Below are 23,080 nucleotides of genomic sequence, written 5' to 3' on the forward strand. Positions count from 1 at the left end.
AGTATATTTTGTATTCAAGTTTTAAAGTCTGATTAAAATTTTTATGAAAACAAATTATGAATTTTTAAATAATTCCATCCTTTTCAATAGTATCCTAAGTCTAATTCAGTATTATGGTTCTAAAAAAGAACCGGAATTGAGTTATTTGTAGTGAGATGGATGGACCTAGAGTCTGTCATACAGACTGAAGTAAGTCAGAAAGAGAAAAACAAATGCAGTATGCTAATACATACATATGGAATCTAAAAAAAAAAAAAAACAAAAAAAAACATGGTCATGAAGAACCTAGGGGCAAGACGGGAATAAAGACGCAGACCTACTAGAGAATGGACTTGAGGACATGGGGAGGGGGAAGGGTAAGCTGGGACAAAGTGAGAGAGTGGTAGTGTATATATGGACATATATACACTACCAAATATAAAATAGATAGCTAGTGGGAAGCAGTAGCATAGCACAGGGAGATCAGCTCGGTGCTTTGTGACCAGCTAGAAGGGTGGGATAGGGAGGGTGGGAGGGAGATGAAAGGGGGAGGAGATATGGGGCTATATGTATATGTATAACTGATGCACTTTGTTATAAAGCAGAAACTAACACACCATTGTAAAGCAATTATACTCCAATAAAAATGTTAAAAAAAAAAGTATTATGGTTCTAAAAATATTAATTCAACCTTGTAATCAGTCTCTGGAAAGTAATAATTATGACAGTTGAGGAGGTAACTAAAGTCACTTTCATGAATAAAGGTAGACTAGTTTAAACAAAAAATGAGGACAAACTAGAGTCCACTAAAATGAGATCTATATTCAAATAGTAGATTAAGACAAGTTTATAATTACTACAAATTCAATGTTGTAGATTTATGGATAGAGCCATGGGTCTAAACTTCAAACAAGAGTAGTTAGACCTGAAAATCTTGAATCACATTGTAAACAAGTAAGAATTTAAATTGATACAGGATATTTAATTCCATAAAACAGTTATAATTATTAGTAGTACTGACGTAACTTCAACTACATGTAGGAGTAGAATATGACTAATGATTCTTTTCATCATAAGCAAGTAAAATTTTTCTAGGCAAATAGCATTTTTTAAGCCTATTGACACAGCTGAGATATTTGTCCATTATTTTATGATCAACGGACAAGTGATTATTATGTCCTGAATCTAGACCCATTCAACATGTAGCTCACCTTGTCCAGGCTCTAATAGTGCTGTCCAGAGGAACTTTCTGTAATGGAAATGCTCTGTATATATATTGTCCATATGATAACATGTCGCTACTGAACACTTAAAATGTGGGTAGTGCAACTGAGGAACTGAATTTTTAATTTTAATTAGTTTAAATTTATATTTAAATAGCCACAGGTGACTACCAGCTACCATATTAAACAGTAAAGCTTAGAGGATTCAAAAAGTTAGAGCAAATGTCTTGTTTTGTTAGGTCTAACTCTAGACTGCTTGTTGATTTCCATAAGCATGGTGTTCACAAGTGCTTACAGGAGTGGTCAAAATACCTTTTGTCCTATGGTTTTACCTTCATTCAAAAATATGATTAATCTATGACAAACAAAAAATACCATCTGAAAAGACTGTTACTAGTGCTTATAGTGTCAGTACAACTATACTGATTAATGAGGTAGCCTGAGTCAATCTGTCTAATGTTAGTTCTAGAATGACTAGAATTCAAACTATGAAATACCTGTTCCTAAAAAGTTTTTGTCCATTACCTATCATAACACAAGAATACCAATTACTGCATAGTTTTCAGCTCCAATGGTTAAACACTGCGAAAGCATGTCAAACCTTTTTACCTGACAGACATATTTGTTCTTCCATTTGCTCAGCACACACTGACTATTTTGCATCAGCTCCTGAAGGAAACAGAAAAAGAGAGAGTGCAGTTGGCTATACACATTGTCGTTACCAGTTAAAGTGCTTCTGATTTGCAAGCAAAAAAAAAGATCAGCATGCCTCACAAAGATGCAACTGTTTTGGAACTCCTCACTGGACAAAAGCAAAGCTATCATCACCAGGAGAGTTGATCCTTTATGAAAATTAAAGCTGTTGAAAGATGTTTTAAAACAGATTTGTTTGTTGCCATTTTTGAAACTTCTGGAAAGATACCTCCAACTCCTTGAGTGAGTCTCGAAGTTTTTCTGGGCGTCTGTTTTTGAGCGTCCATGGAAAATCTCGTGCTGGCAAACAAAACGTGTACTACAGTTAGTTAAACATGGTTTAAAAAGGAAACTCTGCTTAGCAATGTGCCTTAGGAGATTAAAATAAAACACCTCCTTAACTGAAAGGAAGTAAGCTTCATTTCCATCATCAAATGACAGTTTTTGAAAGGCTCTGTCATAAAAACAGGATTTTTACCACAAAACAATCTCCCTGATCAAAATTTTATGATGACAACTAACAAGGCTCAGAGAATCCCTGGGAAAGTTTCCTAGGCCTGTGAATCTAGCACTTAACAGTAAATGACCCACTCTTTACCACAGAAGTAACATTTTCATATAAATAATTAAAGATTCAATCCAAAAGAAATTCCAAACTATGCAAGTAGCCTTATCAGATCTGAAAATTCCTATGAGTAAATGAATATAGTGAGTAAAGAAATAAAATTTAAAAAATAACACAGAGAAAATGAATTTAAAATTAAGCATCACACATTTAAACTAAGGACAAATTTGAGGGAAATCCAAGTTTTAACAGATTAGACACTAACAGTGCTCTTTTCTATTTAAAATAATTCTCTTTAAAATCTACACCACAATTCAATAATGATAAGCCTTTGTTTTGTTTTAAATTAAAAGATAAAATTATTTAGTAGAGTCTCAATGTTAGCCTAAGACAAACTAAAAATAGTTCTGTTTAAAAGAATTAACAGAATGTTAAATTCATTATAATGATATCTTTTTCATCACAAAAACGAATTCATCTCTGAATTCTCCTAAATAATAATTCTAAATGCGTGTGTACATGTGTTTTGTGTGTATATACATATAATATACAGTATATATAGGCATTTAAATTTTTATAGAATTGTTATATATCTTATTAAAGCAAATTAATGACATTCTATAAACATAATTTATGATGTGCAGAGCATATGTAAAAAGTTTTAAATCTCTGTTGCAGGTACTAATACAGTATTTTTAAAAATTAAATGTTAGCTTGATCATTTAAAATGAGAACAAGTAGGATATTCAGCTCCACCTATATTCCAAATAAAACAGTCATATTTCAACCACATTATACTGTAGCCATATTACATATATAACACGTTTATATATTTGAAAACAGGAAAGACTAAAGAGAATAAAATGCTAATACTGATAATTACAAATCTTATTTTCTTACAATGGGTAAAACATATTAATAATTTAGGCACAATATGGATAGTAAAATGTTATCAGAATTTAAGCATGGTACACTTATTTTAAATATAGTAAATAATATAAATATGGTTCATTAAGAAAATTTGTGTTTACAGAAGCATATATCTCACCAAACAATGGACAGAGATTTCAATGGTCTAAATGAAATATTCCTAACAATATAATTCTTATTCACATGTTTATGTACCTAAACAATGGGAATTCATAAGAAATTTGTAAGGAATAACATTTTCTATTTGTGCAGAAAGCTTAAAATATGTTTTAAGACTGAATTTTCAGGGATATTAAAATTCCAGTTTTATAATAATTCCAAAAGAATATAAAGTAAACTTACATTCTGCCAGCTTCTGCTTTTCTTCTAAGTTACCGTGCTCTGTTGCTGATATTGTGGCAGAGGAGAGATGGGAAAAAAAAAAAGTGGAAATTATTTTATTATAATACTTTATATTTTTATATGTGCATAAATAATGTATTTATACACGCTATTGAGATTAATAAATTATGCTAAACTTTAAAAAAGGCAGTTGAAAAATGCCATAATTTGGATGTTTTCATTTCATAGAAGATTTCCTAAATTTGTAGTGAAAAGGCTTACAAAGCACAACAGGTGGGCCAATATCCTGAGTTTGCAATCTCATCAGATAGGGAACAGAACTGCAACTGAGCCCAGAACAGAAGCTGCTTCAGTCTGTCATCAGAACCATGAAGTCAGCCTATTAGCCACCAAGCTAAGCACACAGGATGCCCACACAAGCCCCACTTCAACAGAGACCAAAACAGGAAGTAACTCTAGCTAGAAAGACCTTTTGGCCCATCATGAAACTTCTGGGATTAACAGGATTAATCAGATAAAGAAAATTGATCACTCACTCAGAAATGCCTATTTCAGATATCAGGTGAGGATCCGGGAGGCCAGCATTAGTGGGACCCATGCATTAACAATGCCCTCTACTGGGACACTGATAAATAAACGAGAATAGACTGTCCAGTTATCAGTCTAATCAGCAGTAAAACGAAAATTTTCAGGTCCTGCTATAGCATTTTCTCAATATTGCTTCATTTTATATAGAATAGATATCAACCTCAGCATTTTTCTGAAGAACTGGAGTAACCTTTCTTGAAATTCTAGAATTCATCTAAGACTCATAAAAACAGAGTTTTCAAGTCAGTATTTTATAATTTAGAATACAAAGCTTATAAAAATCACTTTAGTAGAACAGATACTTTACCTGGTGGCTCTTTCTTGTCATAATACTGGTAGATCCCGATGTCTCTATCTGTAGAAAGGAAGAAATGACATTAGATTATGGTAAAAAGTTATGGAGACTAAGAAGCCAACCCATACTGTACGGCAGGGTCGGTAGGGCAGGGAGGAGGGCAGAAACAATCTCTTTATGTTACTGGAAATAAAATACTTCAGAAGTATCTGGACATGGGTTTATCTATTCTAGGGATATTCAGGAACTGGATAGTTCATCAGTCCAGTTAGAAAACTAGAATGGCATGAGGAAAGAAGTGGTAAAGAACTGACATCAAGGAAGACCAACTTTTTTCTCTCACGCTTCCTCTGATATTTTTCACAGGCTGCTACCAAAAGAAACTACCACTAAGCAAGGCCAAATGAAATCAGTGGATAGAATTCTGAGCCGTGGCTTTCTCTTCTCTAATTTAACTCGAGTCTAGTAGGGTATCTGGGGGAACTCTGCAGAAAAGAAAGAAAGGTTTAGAGGAAGGTGTGGATAAATTATCTGAAGCTTGTTTAGATTCAAAAAACCTTCCAAACTATTTCAAATTCAGATGCTCTGCTGGGGTTACAAAAGCAAAGCTAGGCTTCCAAGATGCTGAGAGTGATTTAACCATGGAATCCGTTCCTGCAGTTGAATTACAGGAGAACAAAATAATTGCATCCACTTTCTTCCTATCTGTGAATAGTGAAATATTTCTTTCTTTGAAGTAACATTTGTTTCCTTCCATGCAAAATAATTCTAGTTACTAACAAAAGGATACAACTATTTCTAAAGAAATGGAAGCAGTACAGGCTGCCCCCTAGTGACTGACTGCTGCAAACTTTCTCAAACTGAACGATAAAACTTCCTCAAAAAAGCTATAATTAACTTTTCAAATATAGTTTTTCAAAATAGTCAATCATGCGTACTTACTGAAGCTCTATTTTATTCATCAGGCCACTAACTGGGACATATAATTTAAAGAATGCAGTTTATTTCTGTTGGTTATATTGAAGATACCTAATAAGGCGTGCCAGGGAAAGGTCATGAGTAGGGCTCCTAGGGTACTGATAATATTTTATTTCCTGACCTGGGTGAAGATTTTATGGTTGTGTTCACTTTTTGATAGTTCAAAACATATCTTTACAATCTTTACACTTTTCAATACATATGTAATACTTTAAATAAACAGATTCTTAAAAAATCCAAGAACCACATGCATTATGTACACAGGCCATATCCTGTGTACATAATGAATATGTGTACATAATGACTATTCCATCATTCCATGCATCCAAGTATTACAACTCTAGAATAGAACTATGAGGATAATAAGGGGTCCTGAATTCTTTGCACAAGTCTGACCTACTGCATCTGTCCCAGAGTGGGGCTCTTAAAACCGAAGCAGGAATAGAAAGGCATCCGCATAAGAAGACCCACCTCACATGGAGTGCCAGAGCCTAAGCTGGATGAGGAAGGTGTCCATTGGGAGAGTCAGCCTGACATAGTATGTCAGAACCCTAGCAGGGTGAGAAGCACATTCATAGGAGCAATGGCCTCGTGTTGGGTGTTAGAGGCTGAATAAAGTGAGGAGGACATCCACATACAGGGGTAGCCCAACATAGTGTGTCAGAACCTACATAGGGTGAGAAGGACATCCATGCAGGGAAGGGAACTGCCACAGAGACAGAAGACTGTCTGCATACAGGGTGATTTTAAGTAAATAAAATAAAGATATGGAAGCGTCAGCTTTCCCAGTAAGAGAGAAGTACAAATATAAAAAGAGAACATTAGAATGAACCCTGTGGTGATAGATTAGAATTTGAGGTACTGGTATGAACTCATGGTTTTCGATATACTGAGATACAGAAGTGAATGCGGATGCAAGTATGTGTGTATGCATACATACATACATTCCCTAAGCTCTGGCCACTGAGAGTACTTGGGAGCAGTGATACTCCAAGAGCAATGAGTGCACCTAAAGCACACCTTGGCTTCTAGATACTGTTCTCCTCTAAAAGGAACCAAGCTCCTTAGAGAATTGGCTGATTCCAGCACTGAGGAAGGGAAAGTATAATAAGAGCCTGAAAGATCTGTTGTGCCAGAAAGAATGGAAATGCTCAAATATTGACAGGGACATGGCACAAAGACAGAGAAGCCAGCTTGCAAGGGGTCCCACTGGCCACATCAGGGACAACTTAAACGTCAAAATAAATAATGGTACTAATGGATTAAAATCATTGACTAAAACAGTACCTGTGCCCATAGGGATAAAATAAATTAAAAATATATTTAAAGTTTAATGAGAAATAAGATATTCACATATTTTCAAGGTACCTCCCTTACAAAATACTAATTAATTCCAAAGAAGAAAGTAACTTTGCAGTGGAGAAGCCTAGCAGACATCACCTTAACCAAGTGATCATGAACATCATCAATAAAGACACGAATTGAAATTGTGCACCGCCTGTTAGGATGCATTGAGAATATAGCATCACTTCTGGAATATTCCCACCAGATATGCATAATTTGAACCTACTTATGAGGAAACTTCAATGGTCTAAATTTAGAGACATACTACAAAATAAGTGGTAAAAAAATCTTCAAAAGTGTTAAAGTCACAAAAGTTAAAAAATAAATTTTAAAAAGTTAAAAGATGAAAGATTTGTTCCAGAATTAAAGAGAATAAAGAGACAAAATAACTAAATGTAACATGTAATTCTTTTTTTTTTTTTTTTTTTTTAGGTAAGAAGCGGATTTATTTAGAGAGAAACACACTCCACAGACAGAGTGTGGGCGATCTCAGAAGGTGAGAAAGGCACCAGGGTATTGGGTTGTCAGTTTTTATAGGGGTGGGTAATCTCATAGGCTAATGAGTGGGAGGCTTATTCCAGCTATTTCAGGAAGGGGCGGGGATTTCCAGGAATTGGGCCACCACCCACTTTTTGATCCTTATGGTTGGTCTTGGAACTGTCATGGCGCCTGTGGGCATGTCATTTAGCATGCTGATGTGTTACAGTGAGCGTATACTGAGGCTCAAGGTCTAGTGGAAGTCGACTTGTCCACCATCTTGGACCCATTTGGTTCTAATCAGTTTATGTCATGTCCTCGGGCTATGTCATTCTTTCAAAGGTTGTGCCCTGCCTTCTTCCCTCCTGTTTCATTCCCCCCTCAGATATTTTACTCCCATATTCTTATGAGAAGCAGAAGGGCAATGGTCCGTCTTCTGTAACTGCTTCAGGGCTGAGTGGGGGGTGTCGACCCTGCCCGTCAAGGAGTAAAAATCTCTGGATGCCTGATCTAGGGGCCCCAGAGGCAGGACAGCTCCTTGTTTTAAGTCAGTATGGGCTGTAATCCTCGCATAGCCATCATCTTGGTGTGTAACTGCTGTAACTGCTTCCATAGCCTTTCTATGAATCTCCTTGATGATGAAGCACTTTTTGTAACAGCATCAGAGTACAAAAATATCTATAAATGACAAAAGACTTAAAAGCCATGGTTAAACATCTGATTATAGTGTAATCAATAAAGAAACTTGGTTACAATAACCAGAATTCCAAATGATTACATTTAACTTAACATACCAAATAATCCTAGTTAAATATTTCTCTTTAAGATACCTCAGGGGACCTCTAAAGTACCCCAAAGTTAGCTGGAAATCAAAAGAAACAATTAAAATTTGATATTTGGGAAGTTTGTCAAAAAGTTTTAAAACACTTGGTCAAATAAGATCAAAGGTCACTGTGAGACAATACTTATTCCTTAACCAAAGTTACAAAAGATCTCAAAAGCAAATACAAGTCACTTAAAGGCAAAGAAACTAACACAATCTGTTGTCAAAAGCAGAATTTCAAGAATACTTTGCAGGGAGAAACCAAACCCAGTCTTGTTCTAGCCCGTTCCTAATAAAATCCATTTACCCAACTAAATTCAATCCAGTCTTAGAAAATCCTGATCATGCATAACTCTTTTCAGTATTTTTCATTCTTCACACCTTCTTTTACTAAAAAAAAACATGTAATTCTGAACGAGAACCATCTGCTATAAAAAAATGACATTGGAGGGACAATTGGTGAAACTCTGAGTATTAGATGGTAGTACTATTATCACTGTTAATTTCTTGATTTTGATGGTTATGTAGATGATGTGGGACAACACATTTTCTATAGGAAATACACACTAAAGTATTTGGGGGTGGTGAGGCATCAGGTCTGAAACTTACTCTAAAATGGTTCAAGAAAAAAAATTCTCTGTACTAACAAGTTTTCTGTAAAAGTTTGTGATTACTTCAAATTAGAATAGCATTTATCAAAAAGACAAGAAATAACAAGTGTTGTCGAGGATGTGGGGAGGGAACTCTTCAGCACTGCTGGTGGGAATGCAAATCAGTGTACTCACTATGGAAAACAGTATGGAGGCTTCTCAAAAAATTAAAAATAGAACTATCATGTGATGCAGCAACTTCACCTCTGGGTACTTCATCCAAAGAACATGAAAACACTAATTCAAAAAGATATAGGTACCATTATATCATGTTCATTACAGAATCATCTACAATAGCCAAGATCTAAGTGTCCATCGATGGATGAATGGATAAAGAAGACGTGGTATGTATACACAATGTAATACTACTAAGCCATCAGAAGAATGAAATCCTACCATTTGTGACATCTTGAATGGACCTTGAGGGCATTATGCTAAGTGAAATAAGTCAGAGAAAGACAAATGCCATATGACTTCACTTATATGCAGAATCTTAAAAACAAACAAAACACAAGCTCACAGATACAGGGAACAGACTGGTTGCCAGAGTCAGGAGGGTGAAGGGGAAGGTGGGTGAAATGGGTGAAGGGGGTCAAAAGGTACAAACTTCCAGTTATAAAATAAACAAGTCATGGGGATATCATGTACAGCATGGAGATTATAGTTAATAATAATGTATTGCATATTTGAAAGTTGCTAAGACAGTAAATATTAAAAGTTCTTATCGCAAGAAAAAATTCTGTAACCATGCATGGTGGTGGATGTTAACTAGACTTATCAAATCATTATGCTGTACACCAGAAACTAATATAATAAGTCAATTATACCTCAATTCAAAAAATACTTTAAATGTCAAGCATAATGAGAGCATGTAAGAGGGTTACTAACTTAGTCTAAATGGCAGGGAAGGCTTCTCTAGGTGACTTACTAAAGCTGTCCCCTAAAGAAGAAGTATGACTGCACACGGGTTCAAAGAGAAGAATGCCCCCAGCAGGGAGAATAGATAGGCCCTGCTGAAGATCCAGTTGGGGCAGAAGATCTTACTGCCCCCTGGGGCCTTTGTGCACTACTGTCTTTGGTCACAGCACTCATTTCCTTTTTTCTATCATATTTATACATATTTCAATATAATTTGGTTTCTTGATTATAAAAGTAATGTGTTCACTGTATAAAATTGAGAAGATAAGGAAAGAACAAAAAAGTTTAATTTCCTGTATTTCCATTCTTCGGAGACAGCTATTAATAACATTTTGTTGTCTCTCAGAGTTTTTCTCTGAATGTATATTTATTATTAAATAAAAGTCTTATGCTGAAAATGATGTTTAACATTTTTGGTTTTAAATTGTTTTAATTATTGGATAAATATAAAAGATTATATGTAATGTTTAAAAACAAAACACAAGAATATATGCAAAATTAAAAACAAACAACAAATCTAAAAAAGAGATATAAGTTTCAGGTGTACAGCATTAAAATTCGACATCTTACACACTACAAAGTGATCACCACCACAAGTCTAGTTACCATACATCACCATACAGTTGCCCCTTTCAGCCATTTCACCCAACCCCTAATCCCCTTCCTCTCTGGTAACCACTAATCTGATCTCTGTATCTATGAGTTTGTTATTGTTTTATTTTGTTTATTCCTTTGTTATGTTTTTTAGGTTCCACATAGGAGTAAAAATTATAGGGTATTTGTCTTTTTCCATCTGATTTATTTCATTGAACAAAGTACCTTCAAGGTCCATCCATGTTGCTGCACAGGGCAAGATTTCATTCTTTTTTAGGGTATTATTCCATTGTATAAATATAACACATCATCTATATGCATTCATACATCGATGGACACTCAGGTTGTTTCCATGTCTTGGCTATGGTAAATAATGCTGCAATGAACATGGGGGTGCATATATCTTTTCAAATTACTGTTCTCATGTTCTTTGAATAAATACCCAGAAGTGGAATAGTTGGGTCATATGGTAGCTCTACTCTTAATTTTTTGAGGAATCTCCATATTTTTTTCCATAGTGGCTATACAAATTTATAGTTCCAACAACAGTGTGTAAGGGTTTCCTTTTCTCTACAGCCTCTCCAATAAATGTTATTTCTTGTTTTTTTGATAATAGCCATTTTAACAGGTGTGAGGTGGTATCTCATTGTGGTTTTGATTTGCATTTCCCTATTATTAGTGATGCTGAACATCTTTTCATGTGCCTGTTGGCCATCTGTATTTCTTCTTTGGAAAAATGTCTATTCTGATCCTCTGCCCATTTTTAATCAGTTTTTGTTGTTGTTGTTGTTGTTATTGAGTTTATATTTTGGACTTATCAGATATATGATTGGCAAATGTCTTCTCCATTTTGTTGGTGGATTCCCTTGCTGTGCAGAAGCTTTCTAGTTTGATGTAGTCCCACTTGTTTATTTTTACTTTTGTTGCCTTTGCTTTTGATGTCAAAAATCATCTCTAAGATCGACGTCAAGGAGCCTACTACCTATGTTTTTTTCTAGGAATTTAAGATATCAGGTCTTACATTCAGCTCTTTAATCCATCTTCAGTTAATTTTTCTGTATGGTATATAAGACAGTGGTCTAGTTTCATTCTTTTCCATGTGGCTATCCACTTTTCCCAACACAATTCATTGAAGAGACCATCCTTTCTCCACACTATGTTCTTTGCTCCTTTGTCATAAGTTAAATGTCCATTTATGTGTGGGTTTATTTCTGGTCTCTCAATTTTGTTCCATTGATTTGTGTGCCTGTTTTTGTGCCAGTACCATACCGTTTTGATTACCACAGCTTTGTAGTATAGTTTGAAATCAGGAAGTGTAGTACCTCCAGCTTTGTTACTGTTTCTTAAAATTGTTTTGACTACTCGGGATCTTTTGTGGTTCCATACAAAATTCAGAATTATTTGTTCTAGATTTGCGAAATGTGCCATTGGAATTTTGGTAAGGATTACACTGAATCTATATAGGCATAACTCTTTTACTGCACTTCACTTTACTAAATTCTTTTATTAGTTATACCATTTTTTTGGCAGAGTCTTTAGAGTTATCTCTATATAGTATCATGTCATCTGCAAATAGTGACAGTTTTATTTCTTCCTTTCTGATCTGGATACCTTTTTTTCTCCTCACCTAACTGCTATGGCTAGGATTTCCAATATTATGTTGAATAAAAGTGGTGAGAATAGACATCTTTGTCTTATTCCTGATCTTAAGGGAAAAGATTTCAGCTTTTCACCACTGATGTCAGCTTGGGTTTGTCATATATGGCCTTTATTATGTTGAGGTAAATTCTGCCTATACCAATTTTGCTGTAAGTTTTTAGCATAGATGGATGTTGAATTTTGTCAAAGATTTTTTTCTGCATCTATTGAGATAATTGTATGATTTTTATCCTTCATTTTGTTAATATGATATATCATGTTGATTGCTTTGTGGGTGATAAAACATTTTTGTATCCCTGAATCCCACTTGATCATGGTGCACAGTCCTTTTAATGTACTGTTGGATTTGGTTTACCAATATTCTGTTGAGAATTTTTACATGTATGTTCATCAAGAATTGGCCTGTAATTTTCTTTTTTGTATGGTGTCCTTGCCTGGTTTTGGTAGTATAAAATGTTTGGAATGTTTCCCTCCTCTTCAACTTTTTGGAATAGTTTGAGAAGAACAGGTATTAAATCTCTGTTTTGTAAAATTCACCAGAAAAGCTGTCTGGTCCTCTATTTTTGTTTGTTGGGAGGCTTTTGATTACTGTTTCAATGTCCTTACTAGTAATCAGTCTATACAGATTTTCTATTTCTTCATGATTCAGTCTGTAAAGATTGTATCTTTCTAGGAATTTATCTTCTATGCTGTCCAATTTGTTGGTGTATAATTGTTCACAGTAGTCTCTTATGATCCTTTGCATTTCTGTGGTATCAGCTGTAACTTTTCTTTCATTTCTGATTTTATTTGAGTCCTCTCTCTTTTCTCCTTGGTTATTCTAGCTAAAGGTTTGTTGGTTTTGTTTATCTTTTCAAAGAACCGGCTCTTAGTTTCACTTATCTTTACATTTTTTTTTTTTTTAGTCTCTATTTCATTTATTCCTGCTCTGAGCTTCATTATTCCTTCCTTCTACTAATTGGGGCTTCATTTGTTCTTCTCTTTCTAGTTCCTTTAGGTGTAAAGTTAGATTGTTTATTTGGGATTTCTCTTGCTTTTTGAAGTAGGCCTATATTGCTATGACTTTCCCTCTTAGAACTCCTTTTGCTGCATCACATAGATTTTGATATGACATATTTCTGTTTTCATTTGTATCTAGGTATTGTTTGATTTCTTTGATGACCCACTGGTTGCTCAGTAGCATGCTATTTAATATCCACCTTTTTATGTTTTTTCCTGGCCTTTTCCTTGTGATTGATATCTAGTTTCATACCATTGTGGCCAAAGAAGATGTTTAATGTGATTTCAGTCTTCTTCAATTTACTGAGACTTGTGTTATGACCTAATAGTGATCTATCCTGGAGAATATTTCTATGTGTACTTAAGAAAAATGTGTATTCTGCTGATTTTGAATGGAATGTTCTATACTTATCTATTAAGTCAATCTGGACTAATGGGTCATTTAAGTCCAATGTTTCTGTATTGATTTTCTGTCTGGATGATTTATTTGTTGATGTAAATGGGGTGTTAAAGTCCCCTAGTATTATTGTATTGCTTTCAATTTTTCTCTGTAAGTCTGTTATTATTTGCTTAATATATATTGGTACTCTGCTGTTGGGTGCAAATACATTTATAAATGTTAATATTTTCTTGCTGGATAGACCCCTTTATCATTATGTAATGCCCTTCTTTGTCTTTTATTACTGTCTCTGTTTTAAAGTCTATTTTGTCTGATATGAGTATAGCTAATCCAGCTTTCTTTTCACATCCATTTGCGTGGAATATCTTTTTCCATCTCTTCACTTTAGGTCTGTGTGTTTCAAGAATTACAAGAGAAGTAGTTCTCTTGTAGGTAACCAACAGATGGGTCTTCTTTTTTTATCCATTCAGCCACTTTTGATTGGCAAATTTAGTCCATTTGCATTTAAAGTAATAATTGGTAAGTACGTAATTGTTCCATTTTGTTGAATGTTTTCTGGCTATTTTTGAAGTTCTCTGTTCCTTTTTTCTTCTCTTTCTCTCTTCCCTTGTGCTTTAGTAGTTTTCTCTAACATTACATTTAGATTCCTTTCTCATTTTCTTTAGTGTAGTTACTATAATTTTTTCCTTGTAGTTACAGTGAGGTTCACATATAACATCCTATTTAAATAGTGGCCTGTTTTAAGTTGGTAACAACTTAAATTTGAACACATTCCAAAGTTTTATCTTTTTATCCCCCCAACATTTTATACTTTCATTGACACATTTTACATCTTTTATTTTATGCATCCCTTAACTAATTATTGTAATTTTAGTTAGTTTTACTTCATTTGTCTTTTAACCTGCATGCTTGCCTTATAAAAGTGATTGATCCACTACCTTTATTATATAGTTACCTTTTCTAATGAGATTTTTACTTTTGTATATTTTCTTATTATTAATTAGTACCATTTCTTTTCCTTTAAAATTAAAGAAGTCCTTTCAACATTTCCTGTAGGGCCAGTAACAGATTTCTTTAGTTTTTGCTTATCTGGGAAACTCTTCATCTCTCCTTCAATTATGAATGATAACCTCATTAGGTAGAGAATCCTTGGTTGGAAGTTTTTTTCCTTCAGCACTTTGAACATGACATGCCACTCCCTTCTGGCCTGTCAAGTTTCTGCTGAAAATTTCTGCTCATAGCCTTTATGGGGTTTCCGTTGTACATAATTAGTTGTTTTTTTCTTGCTGCTTTCTGGATTCTCCCTTTACCCTTAACCTCTCCCATTTTAATTATAATGTGTCTTGGTGTGCATCTCTTTGGGTTCATCTTCTTCAGATTCTCTGGGCTTCCTGGACCTGTCTGTTTCCTTTCCCCAAATAGGGGAGTTTTCAGCCACTATTTCTTCAAATAATTTTCCTAGCCCTTGCTCTCTCTCTCCTCCTTCTGAGACCCCTACAGTCCAAATATTATTCTGCTTGATGTTGTACCAAAGGTCTCTTAAAGTATCTTCACTTTTTTTTTTTTTTAAGAAATTCACGTTCTTTTATTTATTTATTTATTTATTTATGGCTGTGTTGAGTCTTCGTTTCTGTGCGAGCGCTTTCTCTAGTTGCGGCAAGTGGGGACCACTCTTCATCGCGGTGCGCGGGCCCCTCACCATCGTGGCCTCTCTTGTTGCGGAGCACAGGCTCCAGACGCGCAGGCTCAGTAATTGTGGCTCACGGGCCCAGTTGCTCCGTGGCATGTGGGATCTTCCCAGACCAGGGCTCGAACCCGTGTCCCCTGCATTGGCAGGCAGATTCTCAACCACTGCGCCACCAGGGAAACCCGTATCTTCACTTTTTAAAATTTGTTTTTCATTTTGTTGCTCTGTGTGGGTGAGTTCCATTGTTCTGTTTTCTAGCCCACTGATTCATTCTTCTACCTCATGCAGTCTGCTGTTGAACCCCTCTAGCATATTCTTTAGTTCAGTTATAACTTCTGTTTATTACTTTCTTATATTTCCCATATCTTTGTTGAAGTTTTCACAGTGTTCATCCATTCTTCTCCAGAGCTCAGTGAGCATTTTTATAATCATTACTGTGAGTTCTTTATACACTAGATTGCTTATCTCCATTTTGCTTAGCTCTTTTTCTGAGGTTTTGTCATATTTTTCTGATTGGAATATATTTCTGTCTCGTTTGCCTAAGTCTCTGTGTTTATTTCCATGTATTAAGTAAATCAGTTATTTTTCCCAGTCCTTTCTAAAGTCCTTTCTATTTCTCCCTCTCCTTTCTAAAAGGTTAGAGGGAATATTTCAAAATGGTGCTCACCTGCACTAGAACTATGAAGGTAGCCTGAAATTGCAAAAATGCTTTGGCCAGTGTCTCAGTTCCCAGGGAGTGTCTCAGTTGGTTCCTGCCTCTCTGGCAGATGCTTCAAGATTAGTAAGTGGGTCCCCTTCACCTATGGTCCATGTGCTTCTCTTCAGGTCAAGTGAGTTTGCATGCACACCCTTTAGGAGTGGGTTTTCTGTTCCCTACTGTTCTATAATTTTCCCAGACATATTCCCCATTGGTTTTCAAAGCCAGGTATTTTGGGCGCTTGTCTTTCCTGTGCAGGATCTAGGGGTTGGGATGCCTGACGTGGAACCTGAATCCCTCACAGCTCAGAGAAAAGATCCGTACCTTTTTATCCCTCCCAATTGTGGATTACTGTGGCTGGGATGTGGATTTTTCCCTTGGCAAGACTGTCTCTCTCTCTCCTACCTATCTCAATGCTGTCCTTTTACCTTTTGTTGTAGAGGCTCTATTCATCCATTTTCCATATGTAGTTAAATTTACTGTGTTCGCGGGAAGAGGTGAGTTCAGGATCTTCCTATGCTGCCATCTTGAACCCTCCCCCAAGAACATTATCTTTTACTTCCTCTGTGCCCTTTACTATTTTACTTCCACTCCCTTCCTTCTCAGAGCTATACTAAATTATGTAATCTAATTTTCTTTATAGTATTACCACATATATTTGTCTCCTGAAACAATACATTATTTAATTTAGCCTGCTGTTTTTGAACTTCCTCTGCATGCAATCATACTGTATGTACTCTTCTGCACTTACTTTTTAAACTTTTTGCCCTATATCATATTCCTGACATTCATCTATGTTGCTGCATGCAGCTGTAATTCATTCACTTTCACTGTTGCATACATTTATCCATTCTCCAGCTGATGGACATTTGGATGGTTTCTAGTTTCCTGCATTACAAACAGTACTATTACGAACATTTTTGTACGTCTCCTGGTGCAAAAGTTATCAAGGCTTTCACATACCTAGGAGTGGAATTACTGGTCAGTAGGCAACATACATCATCAACTATACCAGATGAGGCCAAATTGTTCCCTAAGAGGCAGGACCAATTCATACTTTTGCCAGCAGTGAAATAAGTTCATTTTCTTGGTTTTTTTTTTCTATTTTCCGACACAATTTCTTTTACTCTTTTGAGTTAAAAAAGTTTTTTCTGCTACTTATTTTTAATTTCCGCAAGATTAATATAGTATTCAAATGTTTCCGAAACATCTATATTTGCTTTCTTGCTGTTCATATTTTAACGTGAGGCACTAGAGAGCTCAACATGAACAATGCTTGCCAACTGTTGGGCTTCACTGACCACTCAGGGACCAGGGTATTTCACTAGAGGACCACCTCAGAAATCAAGGTAGATAGGGCTTCTCTCTGGGGCCATGCAGTCTCTCCAGAGAGGAGCCCCTCAGCTTCTTCTTTCTTGGAAAGTGTACAGCTGCCTGTGACATTCTCAAATTAAGATTAATCTGATTCTAAAAGGATTAAGAGGCCCTCACCCATTAGTATGTAGGCTTTCACTTCATCCCAGTTTTCAGTTCAGCACCTCTCCCGTCTTCTTGCACTACAGCTAGTTTTGAACCTCCCTAAATTAAGTATTTCCACAGTATGAGAAGTATCTCACTGCTTCGTACATAGATTTTCAACTCCCTTTCTTATCACCCCATGCCACAACCCTACCCTTCCACAGTACCTGACTCCTCAAATATCTGTACCTTTCTAGAGTTTTGAGACCCAAATTGGTTGTCAGTGGAATTCTCCGTAGACAATTGATATTCAGATTTTTAACCTTTGGTAACTTCTCCGTCCCTTCCAAAAACTATTCAACAGAAATTGTCTCCTCTCCTAGTCTCTCAGTCCTTGTGGGTTTATACCCTTTTTTAAAAAAAAAAAAAAACATCTTTATTGGAGCATAATTGTTTTACAATGTTGTGTTAGTTTCTGCTGTATAACAAAGTGAATCAGCTTTATGTATACATATATCCCCATATCCCCTCCCTCTTGCGTCTCCCTCCCACCATCCCTACCACACCCCTCTAGGTGGTCACAAAGCACCGAGCTGCTCTCCCTGTGCTATGCAGCTGTTTCCAACTAGCAATCTATTTACATTTTGTAGTGTATATATGTAGATGCTACTCTCTCACTTCATCCCAGCTTACCATTCTCCCTCCCTGTGTCCTCAAGCCCATTCTCTACGTCTGCGCCTTTATTCCTGTCCTGCCCCTAGGTTCATCAGAACCTTTTTCTTTTTTAGATTCCATCTACATTTGTTAGCATACGGTATTTATTTTTCTCTTTCTGACTTACTTCACTCTGTATGACAGACTCTAGATCCATCCACCTCACTACAAATAGCTCAATTTCGTTTCTTTTCATGGCTGAGTAATATTCCGTTGTATATATGTACCACATCTTCTATATCCATTGATCTGTAGATGGACACTTAGGTTGCTTCCATGTCCTGGCTATTGTAAATAGTGTTGCAATGAACATTGTGGTACATGATTTTTTGAATTATGGTTTTCTCAGGGTATATGGCCAGTAGGGGGATTGCTGGGTCGTATGGTAGTTCTATTTTTAGTTGTTTAAGGAACTTGCATACTGTTTTCCATTGTGGCTGTATCAATTTACATTCCCACCACCAGTGCAAGAGGGTTCCCTTTTTTCCACACCCTGTCCAGCATTTATTGTTTGTAGATTTTTTGATGATGGCCATATTGAACGGTATGAGGTGATACCGCACTGTAGTTTTGATTTGCATTCCTCTAATGATTACCGATGTTGAGCAACCTTTCATGTGTTTGTTAGCAATCAGTATACCTTCTTTGGAGAAATGTCTACTTAGATCTTCTGCCCATTTTTGCACTGGGTTGTTTGTATTTTTGATATTGAGCTGCATGAGCTGCTTGCATATTTTGGAGATTAAGCCTATGCCAGCTGCTTCGTTTGCAAATATTTTCTCCTATTCTGAGGGTTGTTTTTTTGTCTTGTTTATGGTTTCCTTTGCTGTGCAAAAGCTTTGAGTTTCACTAGGTCCCATTTGATTATTTTTGTTTTTATTTCCATTTCTCTAGGAGGTGGGTCAAAAAGGATCTTGCTGTGATTTATTTCATAGAGTGTTCTGCCTATGTATTCCTCTAAGAGTTTGATAGTGTCTAGCCTTACATTTAGGTCTTTAATCGATTTTGAGTTTATTTTTGTGTATGATGTTAGGAAGTGTTCTAATTTCATTCTTTTAGATGTAGCTGTCCAGTTTTCCCAGCAGCACTTATTGAAGAGGCTGTCGTTTCTCCATTGTATATTCTTGCCTCTTTTATCAAAGATAAGGTGACCATATGTGCATGGGTTTATGTCTAGGTTTTCTATCCTGCTCCTATGATCTATTATTTCTGTTTTTGTGTCAGTGCCATACTGTCTTGATTACTGTAGCTTTGTAGTATAGTCTGAAGTCAGGAAGCCTGAAGTCAGGGAGCCTGATTGCTCCATTTTTCTTTCTCAAGATTGCTTTGGCTATTCGGGGTCTTTTGTGTTTCCATACAAATTGTGAAATTTCTTCTAGTTCTGTGGAAAATGCCATTGGTAGTTTGATAGGGATTGCATTGAATCTGCAGATTGCTTTGGGTAATATAGTCATTTTCACAATGTTGATTCTTCCAATCCAAGAACATGGTATATCTCTCCATCTGTTTGTATCATCTTTAATTTCTTTCACCAGTGTCTTATAGTTCTCTCCATACAGATCTTTTGTCTCCTTAGGTAGGTTTACTCCTAGGAATTTTATTCTTTTTGTTGCAATGGTAAATGGGTGTGTTTCTTTAATTTCTCTTTCAGATTTTTCATCATTAGTGTATAGGAATGCAAGACATTTCTGTGCATTAATTTTGTATCCTACTATTTTCCCAAATTCATTGACTAGCTCTAGCAGTTTTGTGGTACCATCTTTAGGATTTTCTATGTATACTATCACATCATTTGCAAACAGTGACAGTTTTATTTCTCTTCCGATTTCATTTCCTTTTATTTCTTTTTCTTCTCCGACTGCTGTGGCTAAAACTTCCAGAACTACGTTGAATAATAGTGGCGACAGTGGGCAGTCTTGTCTTTTTCCTGATCTTAAAGGAAATGGTTTCAGTTTTTCAGCATTGAGAACAATGTCGGCTGTGGGTTTGTCATATATGGTCTTTATTATGTTGAGGTAGGTTCCCTCTATGCCTACTTTCTGGAGAGTTTTTATCATAAATGGGTATTGAATTTTGTCGAAAACTTTTTCTGCATCTATTGAGATTATCATGTGGTTTTTATCTTTCAATTTGTTAATATGGTGTATCACATTGATTGATTTGCGTATGTTGAAGAATCCTTGCATTCCTGGGATAAACCCCACTTGATCACGGTATATGATCCTTTCAGTGTGCTGTTGGATTCTGTTTGCTAGTATTTTGTTGAGGATGTTTGCATCTATGTTCATCGGTGATACTGGCCTGTAGTTTTCTTTTTTTGTGACATCTTTGTCTGGTTTTGGTACCAGGGTGATGGTGGCCTCGTAGAATGAGTTTGGGAGTATTCCTCCCTCTGCTATATTTTGGAAGAGCTTGAGAAGGATAGGTGTTAGCTCTTCTCTAAATGTTTGATAGAATATGCCTGTGAAGCCATCTGGTCCTGGCCTTTTGTTTGTTGGAAGATTTTTAATCACAGTTTCAATTTCACTGCTTGTGATTGGTCTGTTTATATTTTCTGTTTCTTCCTGGTTCAGTCTTGGAAGGTTGTGCTTTTCTAAGAATTTGTCCATTTCTTCCAGGTTGTCCATTTTACTGGCATATAGTTGCTTGTAGTAATCTCTCATGATCCTTTGTATTTCTGCAGTGTCAGCTATTACTTCTCCTTTTTCATTTCTAATTCTGTTGATTTGAGTCTTCTCCCTTTTTTTCTTGATGAGTCTGGCTAATGGTTTATCAATTTTGTTTATCTTCTCAAAGAAACAGCTTTTACCTTTATTGATCTTTGCTATCATTTCTTTCATTTCTTTTTATTTCTGATCTGATCTTTATGATTTCTTTCCTTCTACTATCTTTGGGTCTTTTTTTCTTCTTTCTGTAATTGCTTTAGGTATAAGGTTAGGTTGTTTATTTGAGATTTTTCTTGTTTCTTGCGGTAGAATTGTATTGCTATAAACTTCCCTCTTAGAACTGCTTTTGCTGTGTCCCATAGGTTTTGGGTCGTTGTGTTTTCATTGTCATTTGTTTCTAGGTATTTTTTGATTTCCTCTTTGATTCTTTCAGTGATCTCTTGGTTATTTAGTAGCGTATTGTTTATCCTCCATGTGTTTGTATTTCTTACAGTTTCCTCTCTGTAATCGATATCTAGTCTCATAGCACTGTGGTCGGAAAAGATACTTGATACGATTTCACTTTTCTTAAATTTACCAAGGCTTGATTTGTGACCCAAGATATGATCTACCCTAGAGAATGTTCCATGAGCACTTGAGAATAAACTGTACTCTGTTGTTTTTGGAGGTAATGTCCTATAAATATCAATTAAGTCTATGTTGTCTAAAGTGTCATTTAAAGCTTGTGTTTCCTTATTTGTTTTAATTCTGGATGATCTGTCCATTGGTGAAAGTGGGGTGTTAAAGTCCCCTACTATTATTGTGTTACTGTTTTTTTCCCCTTTTATGGATGTTAGCATTTGCCTTATGTACTGAGGTGCTCCTATATTGGGTGCATAAATATTTACAACTGTTATATCTTCTTCTTGGATTGATCCTTTGATCATTATGTAGCGTCCTTCTTTGTCGCTTGTAATAGTCTTTATTTTAAAGTCTATTTTGTCTGATACGAGAATTGCTCCTCCAGCTTTCTTTTGATTTCCATTTGCATGGAGTATCTTTTTCCATCCCCTCACTTTCAGTCTGTATGTGGCCCTGGGTCTGAAGTGGGTCTCTTGTAGACAGCATATATACGGGTGTTGTTTTTATACCCATTCAGCCAGTCTGTGTCTTTTGGTTGGAGCGTTTAATCCATTTACATTTAAGGTAGTTATCAATATGTATGTTCCTCTTACCATTTTCTTAATTGTTTTGCGTTTGTTTTTGTAGGTCTTTTCCTTCTCCTGTGTTTCCCGCCTAGAGAAGTTTCTTTAGCATTTGTTGTAAAGCTGGTTTGGTGGTGCTGAATTCTCTTTACTTTTGCTTGTCTGTAAAGCTTTTGATTTCTCTGGCAAATCTGAATGAGGTTCTTGCTGGGTAATCTTGGTTGAAGATTCTTCCCTTTCATCACTTTAAATATGTCCTGCCACCGCCTTCTGGCTTGCAGAGTTTCTGCTGAAAGACCAGCTGTTAACCTTATGGGGATTCCCTTGTATGTTATTTGTTGTTTTTCCCTTGATGCTTTTAATATTTTTTCTTTGTATTTAATTTTTGATAGTTTGATTAATATGTCTTGATGTGTTTCTCCTTGGATTTATCCTGTATGGGACTCTCTGAGCTTCCTGGACTTGACTATTTCCTTTCACATGTTGGGGAAGTTTTCAACCATAATCTCCTCAAATATTTTCTCAGACCCTTTCTTTTTCTCTTCTTCTTCTGGGACCCCTATAATTCGAATGTTGGTGGGTTTAATGCTGTCTCTGAGGTCTGTTGTCCCAGAGGTCTCTGAGACTGTCCTCAATTCTTTTCATTCTTTTTTCTTTAGTCTACTCTGTGGCAGTTATTTCCACTATTTTATCTTCCAGGTCACTTATCCGTTCTTCTGCCTCAGTTATTCTGCTATTGATTCCTTCTAGAGAATTTTTAATTTCATTTATTGTGTTGTTCATCATTGTTTGTTTGCTCTTTAGTTCTTCTAGGTCCTTGTTAAACGTTTCTTACATTTTCTCCATTTTATTTCCAAGATTTTGGATCATCTTTACTTTCATTACTCTGAATTGTTTTTCAGGTAGACTGCCTATTTCCCCTTCATTTGTTTGGTCTGGTGCGTTTCTACCTTTCTCCTTCATCTGCTGCATATTTCTCTGTCTTCTCGTTTTGTTTAACTTACTTTGTTTAGGGTCTCCTTTTCTCAGGCTGCAGGTTCATAGTTCCCGTCGTTTTTGGTGTGTGCTCCCAGTGGGTGAGGTTGGTTCAGTGGGTTGTGTAGGCTTCCTGGTGGAGGGGACTGGTGTCTGTCTTCTGGTGGATGAGGCTGGATCTTGTCTTTCTGGTGGGCAGGGCCGCATCCGGTGGTGTGTTGTGGGGTGTCTGTGAACTTACT

At 36.0% G+C, this 23,080-nt stretch overlaps 1 protein-coding gene across 3 annotated transcripts in view; it reads right to left on the reverse strand.

The window, feature by feature from the left end:
- WDPCP (WD repeat containing planar cell polarity effector) overlaps positions 1–23,080 on the reverse strand; it is a 369,317-nt gene that overhangs the window by 252,283 nt on the left and 93,954 nt on the right. For all 3 annotated transcript variants that reach the window (XM_068564387.1, XM_068564386.1, XM_068564385.1), the window contains exons 3-6: positions 4,628–4,675; positions 3,733–3,777; positions 2,125–2,195; positions 1,812–1,871 (exon numbers count right to left, since the gene is read on the reverse strand). In XM_068564387.1, coding sequence (XP_068420488.1) covers positions 1,812–1,871; positions 2,125–2,195; positions 3,733–3,777; positions 4,628–4,675 — 224 coding nt within the window. The remainder of the gene's footprint in view (positions 1–1,811; positions 1,872–2,124; positions 2,196–3,732; positions 3,778–4,627; positions 4,676–23,080) is intronic.

The sequence above is a fragment of the Eschrichtius robustus genome, chromosome 15 (genome assembly GCF_028021215.1).
Source record: "Eschrichtius robustus isolate mEscRob2 chromosome 15, mEscRob2.pri, whole genome shotgun sequence".
NCBI lineage: Eukaryota > Metazoa > Chordata > Mammalia > Artiodactyla > Eschrichtiidae > Eschrichtius > Eschrichtius robustus.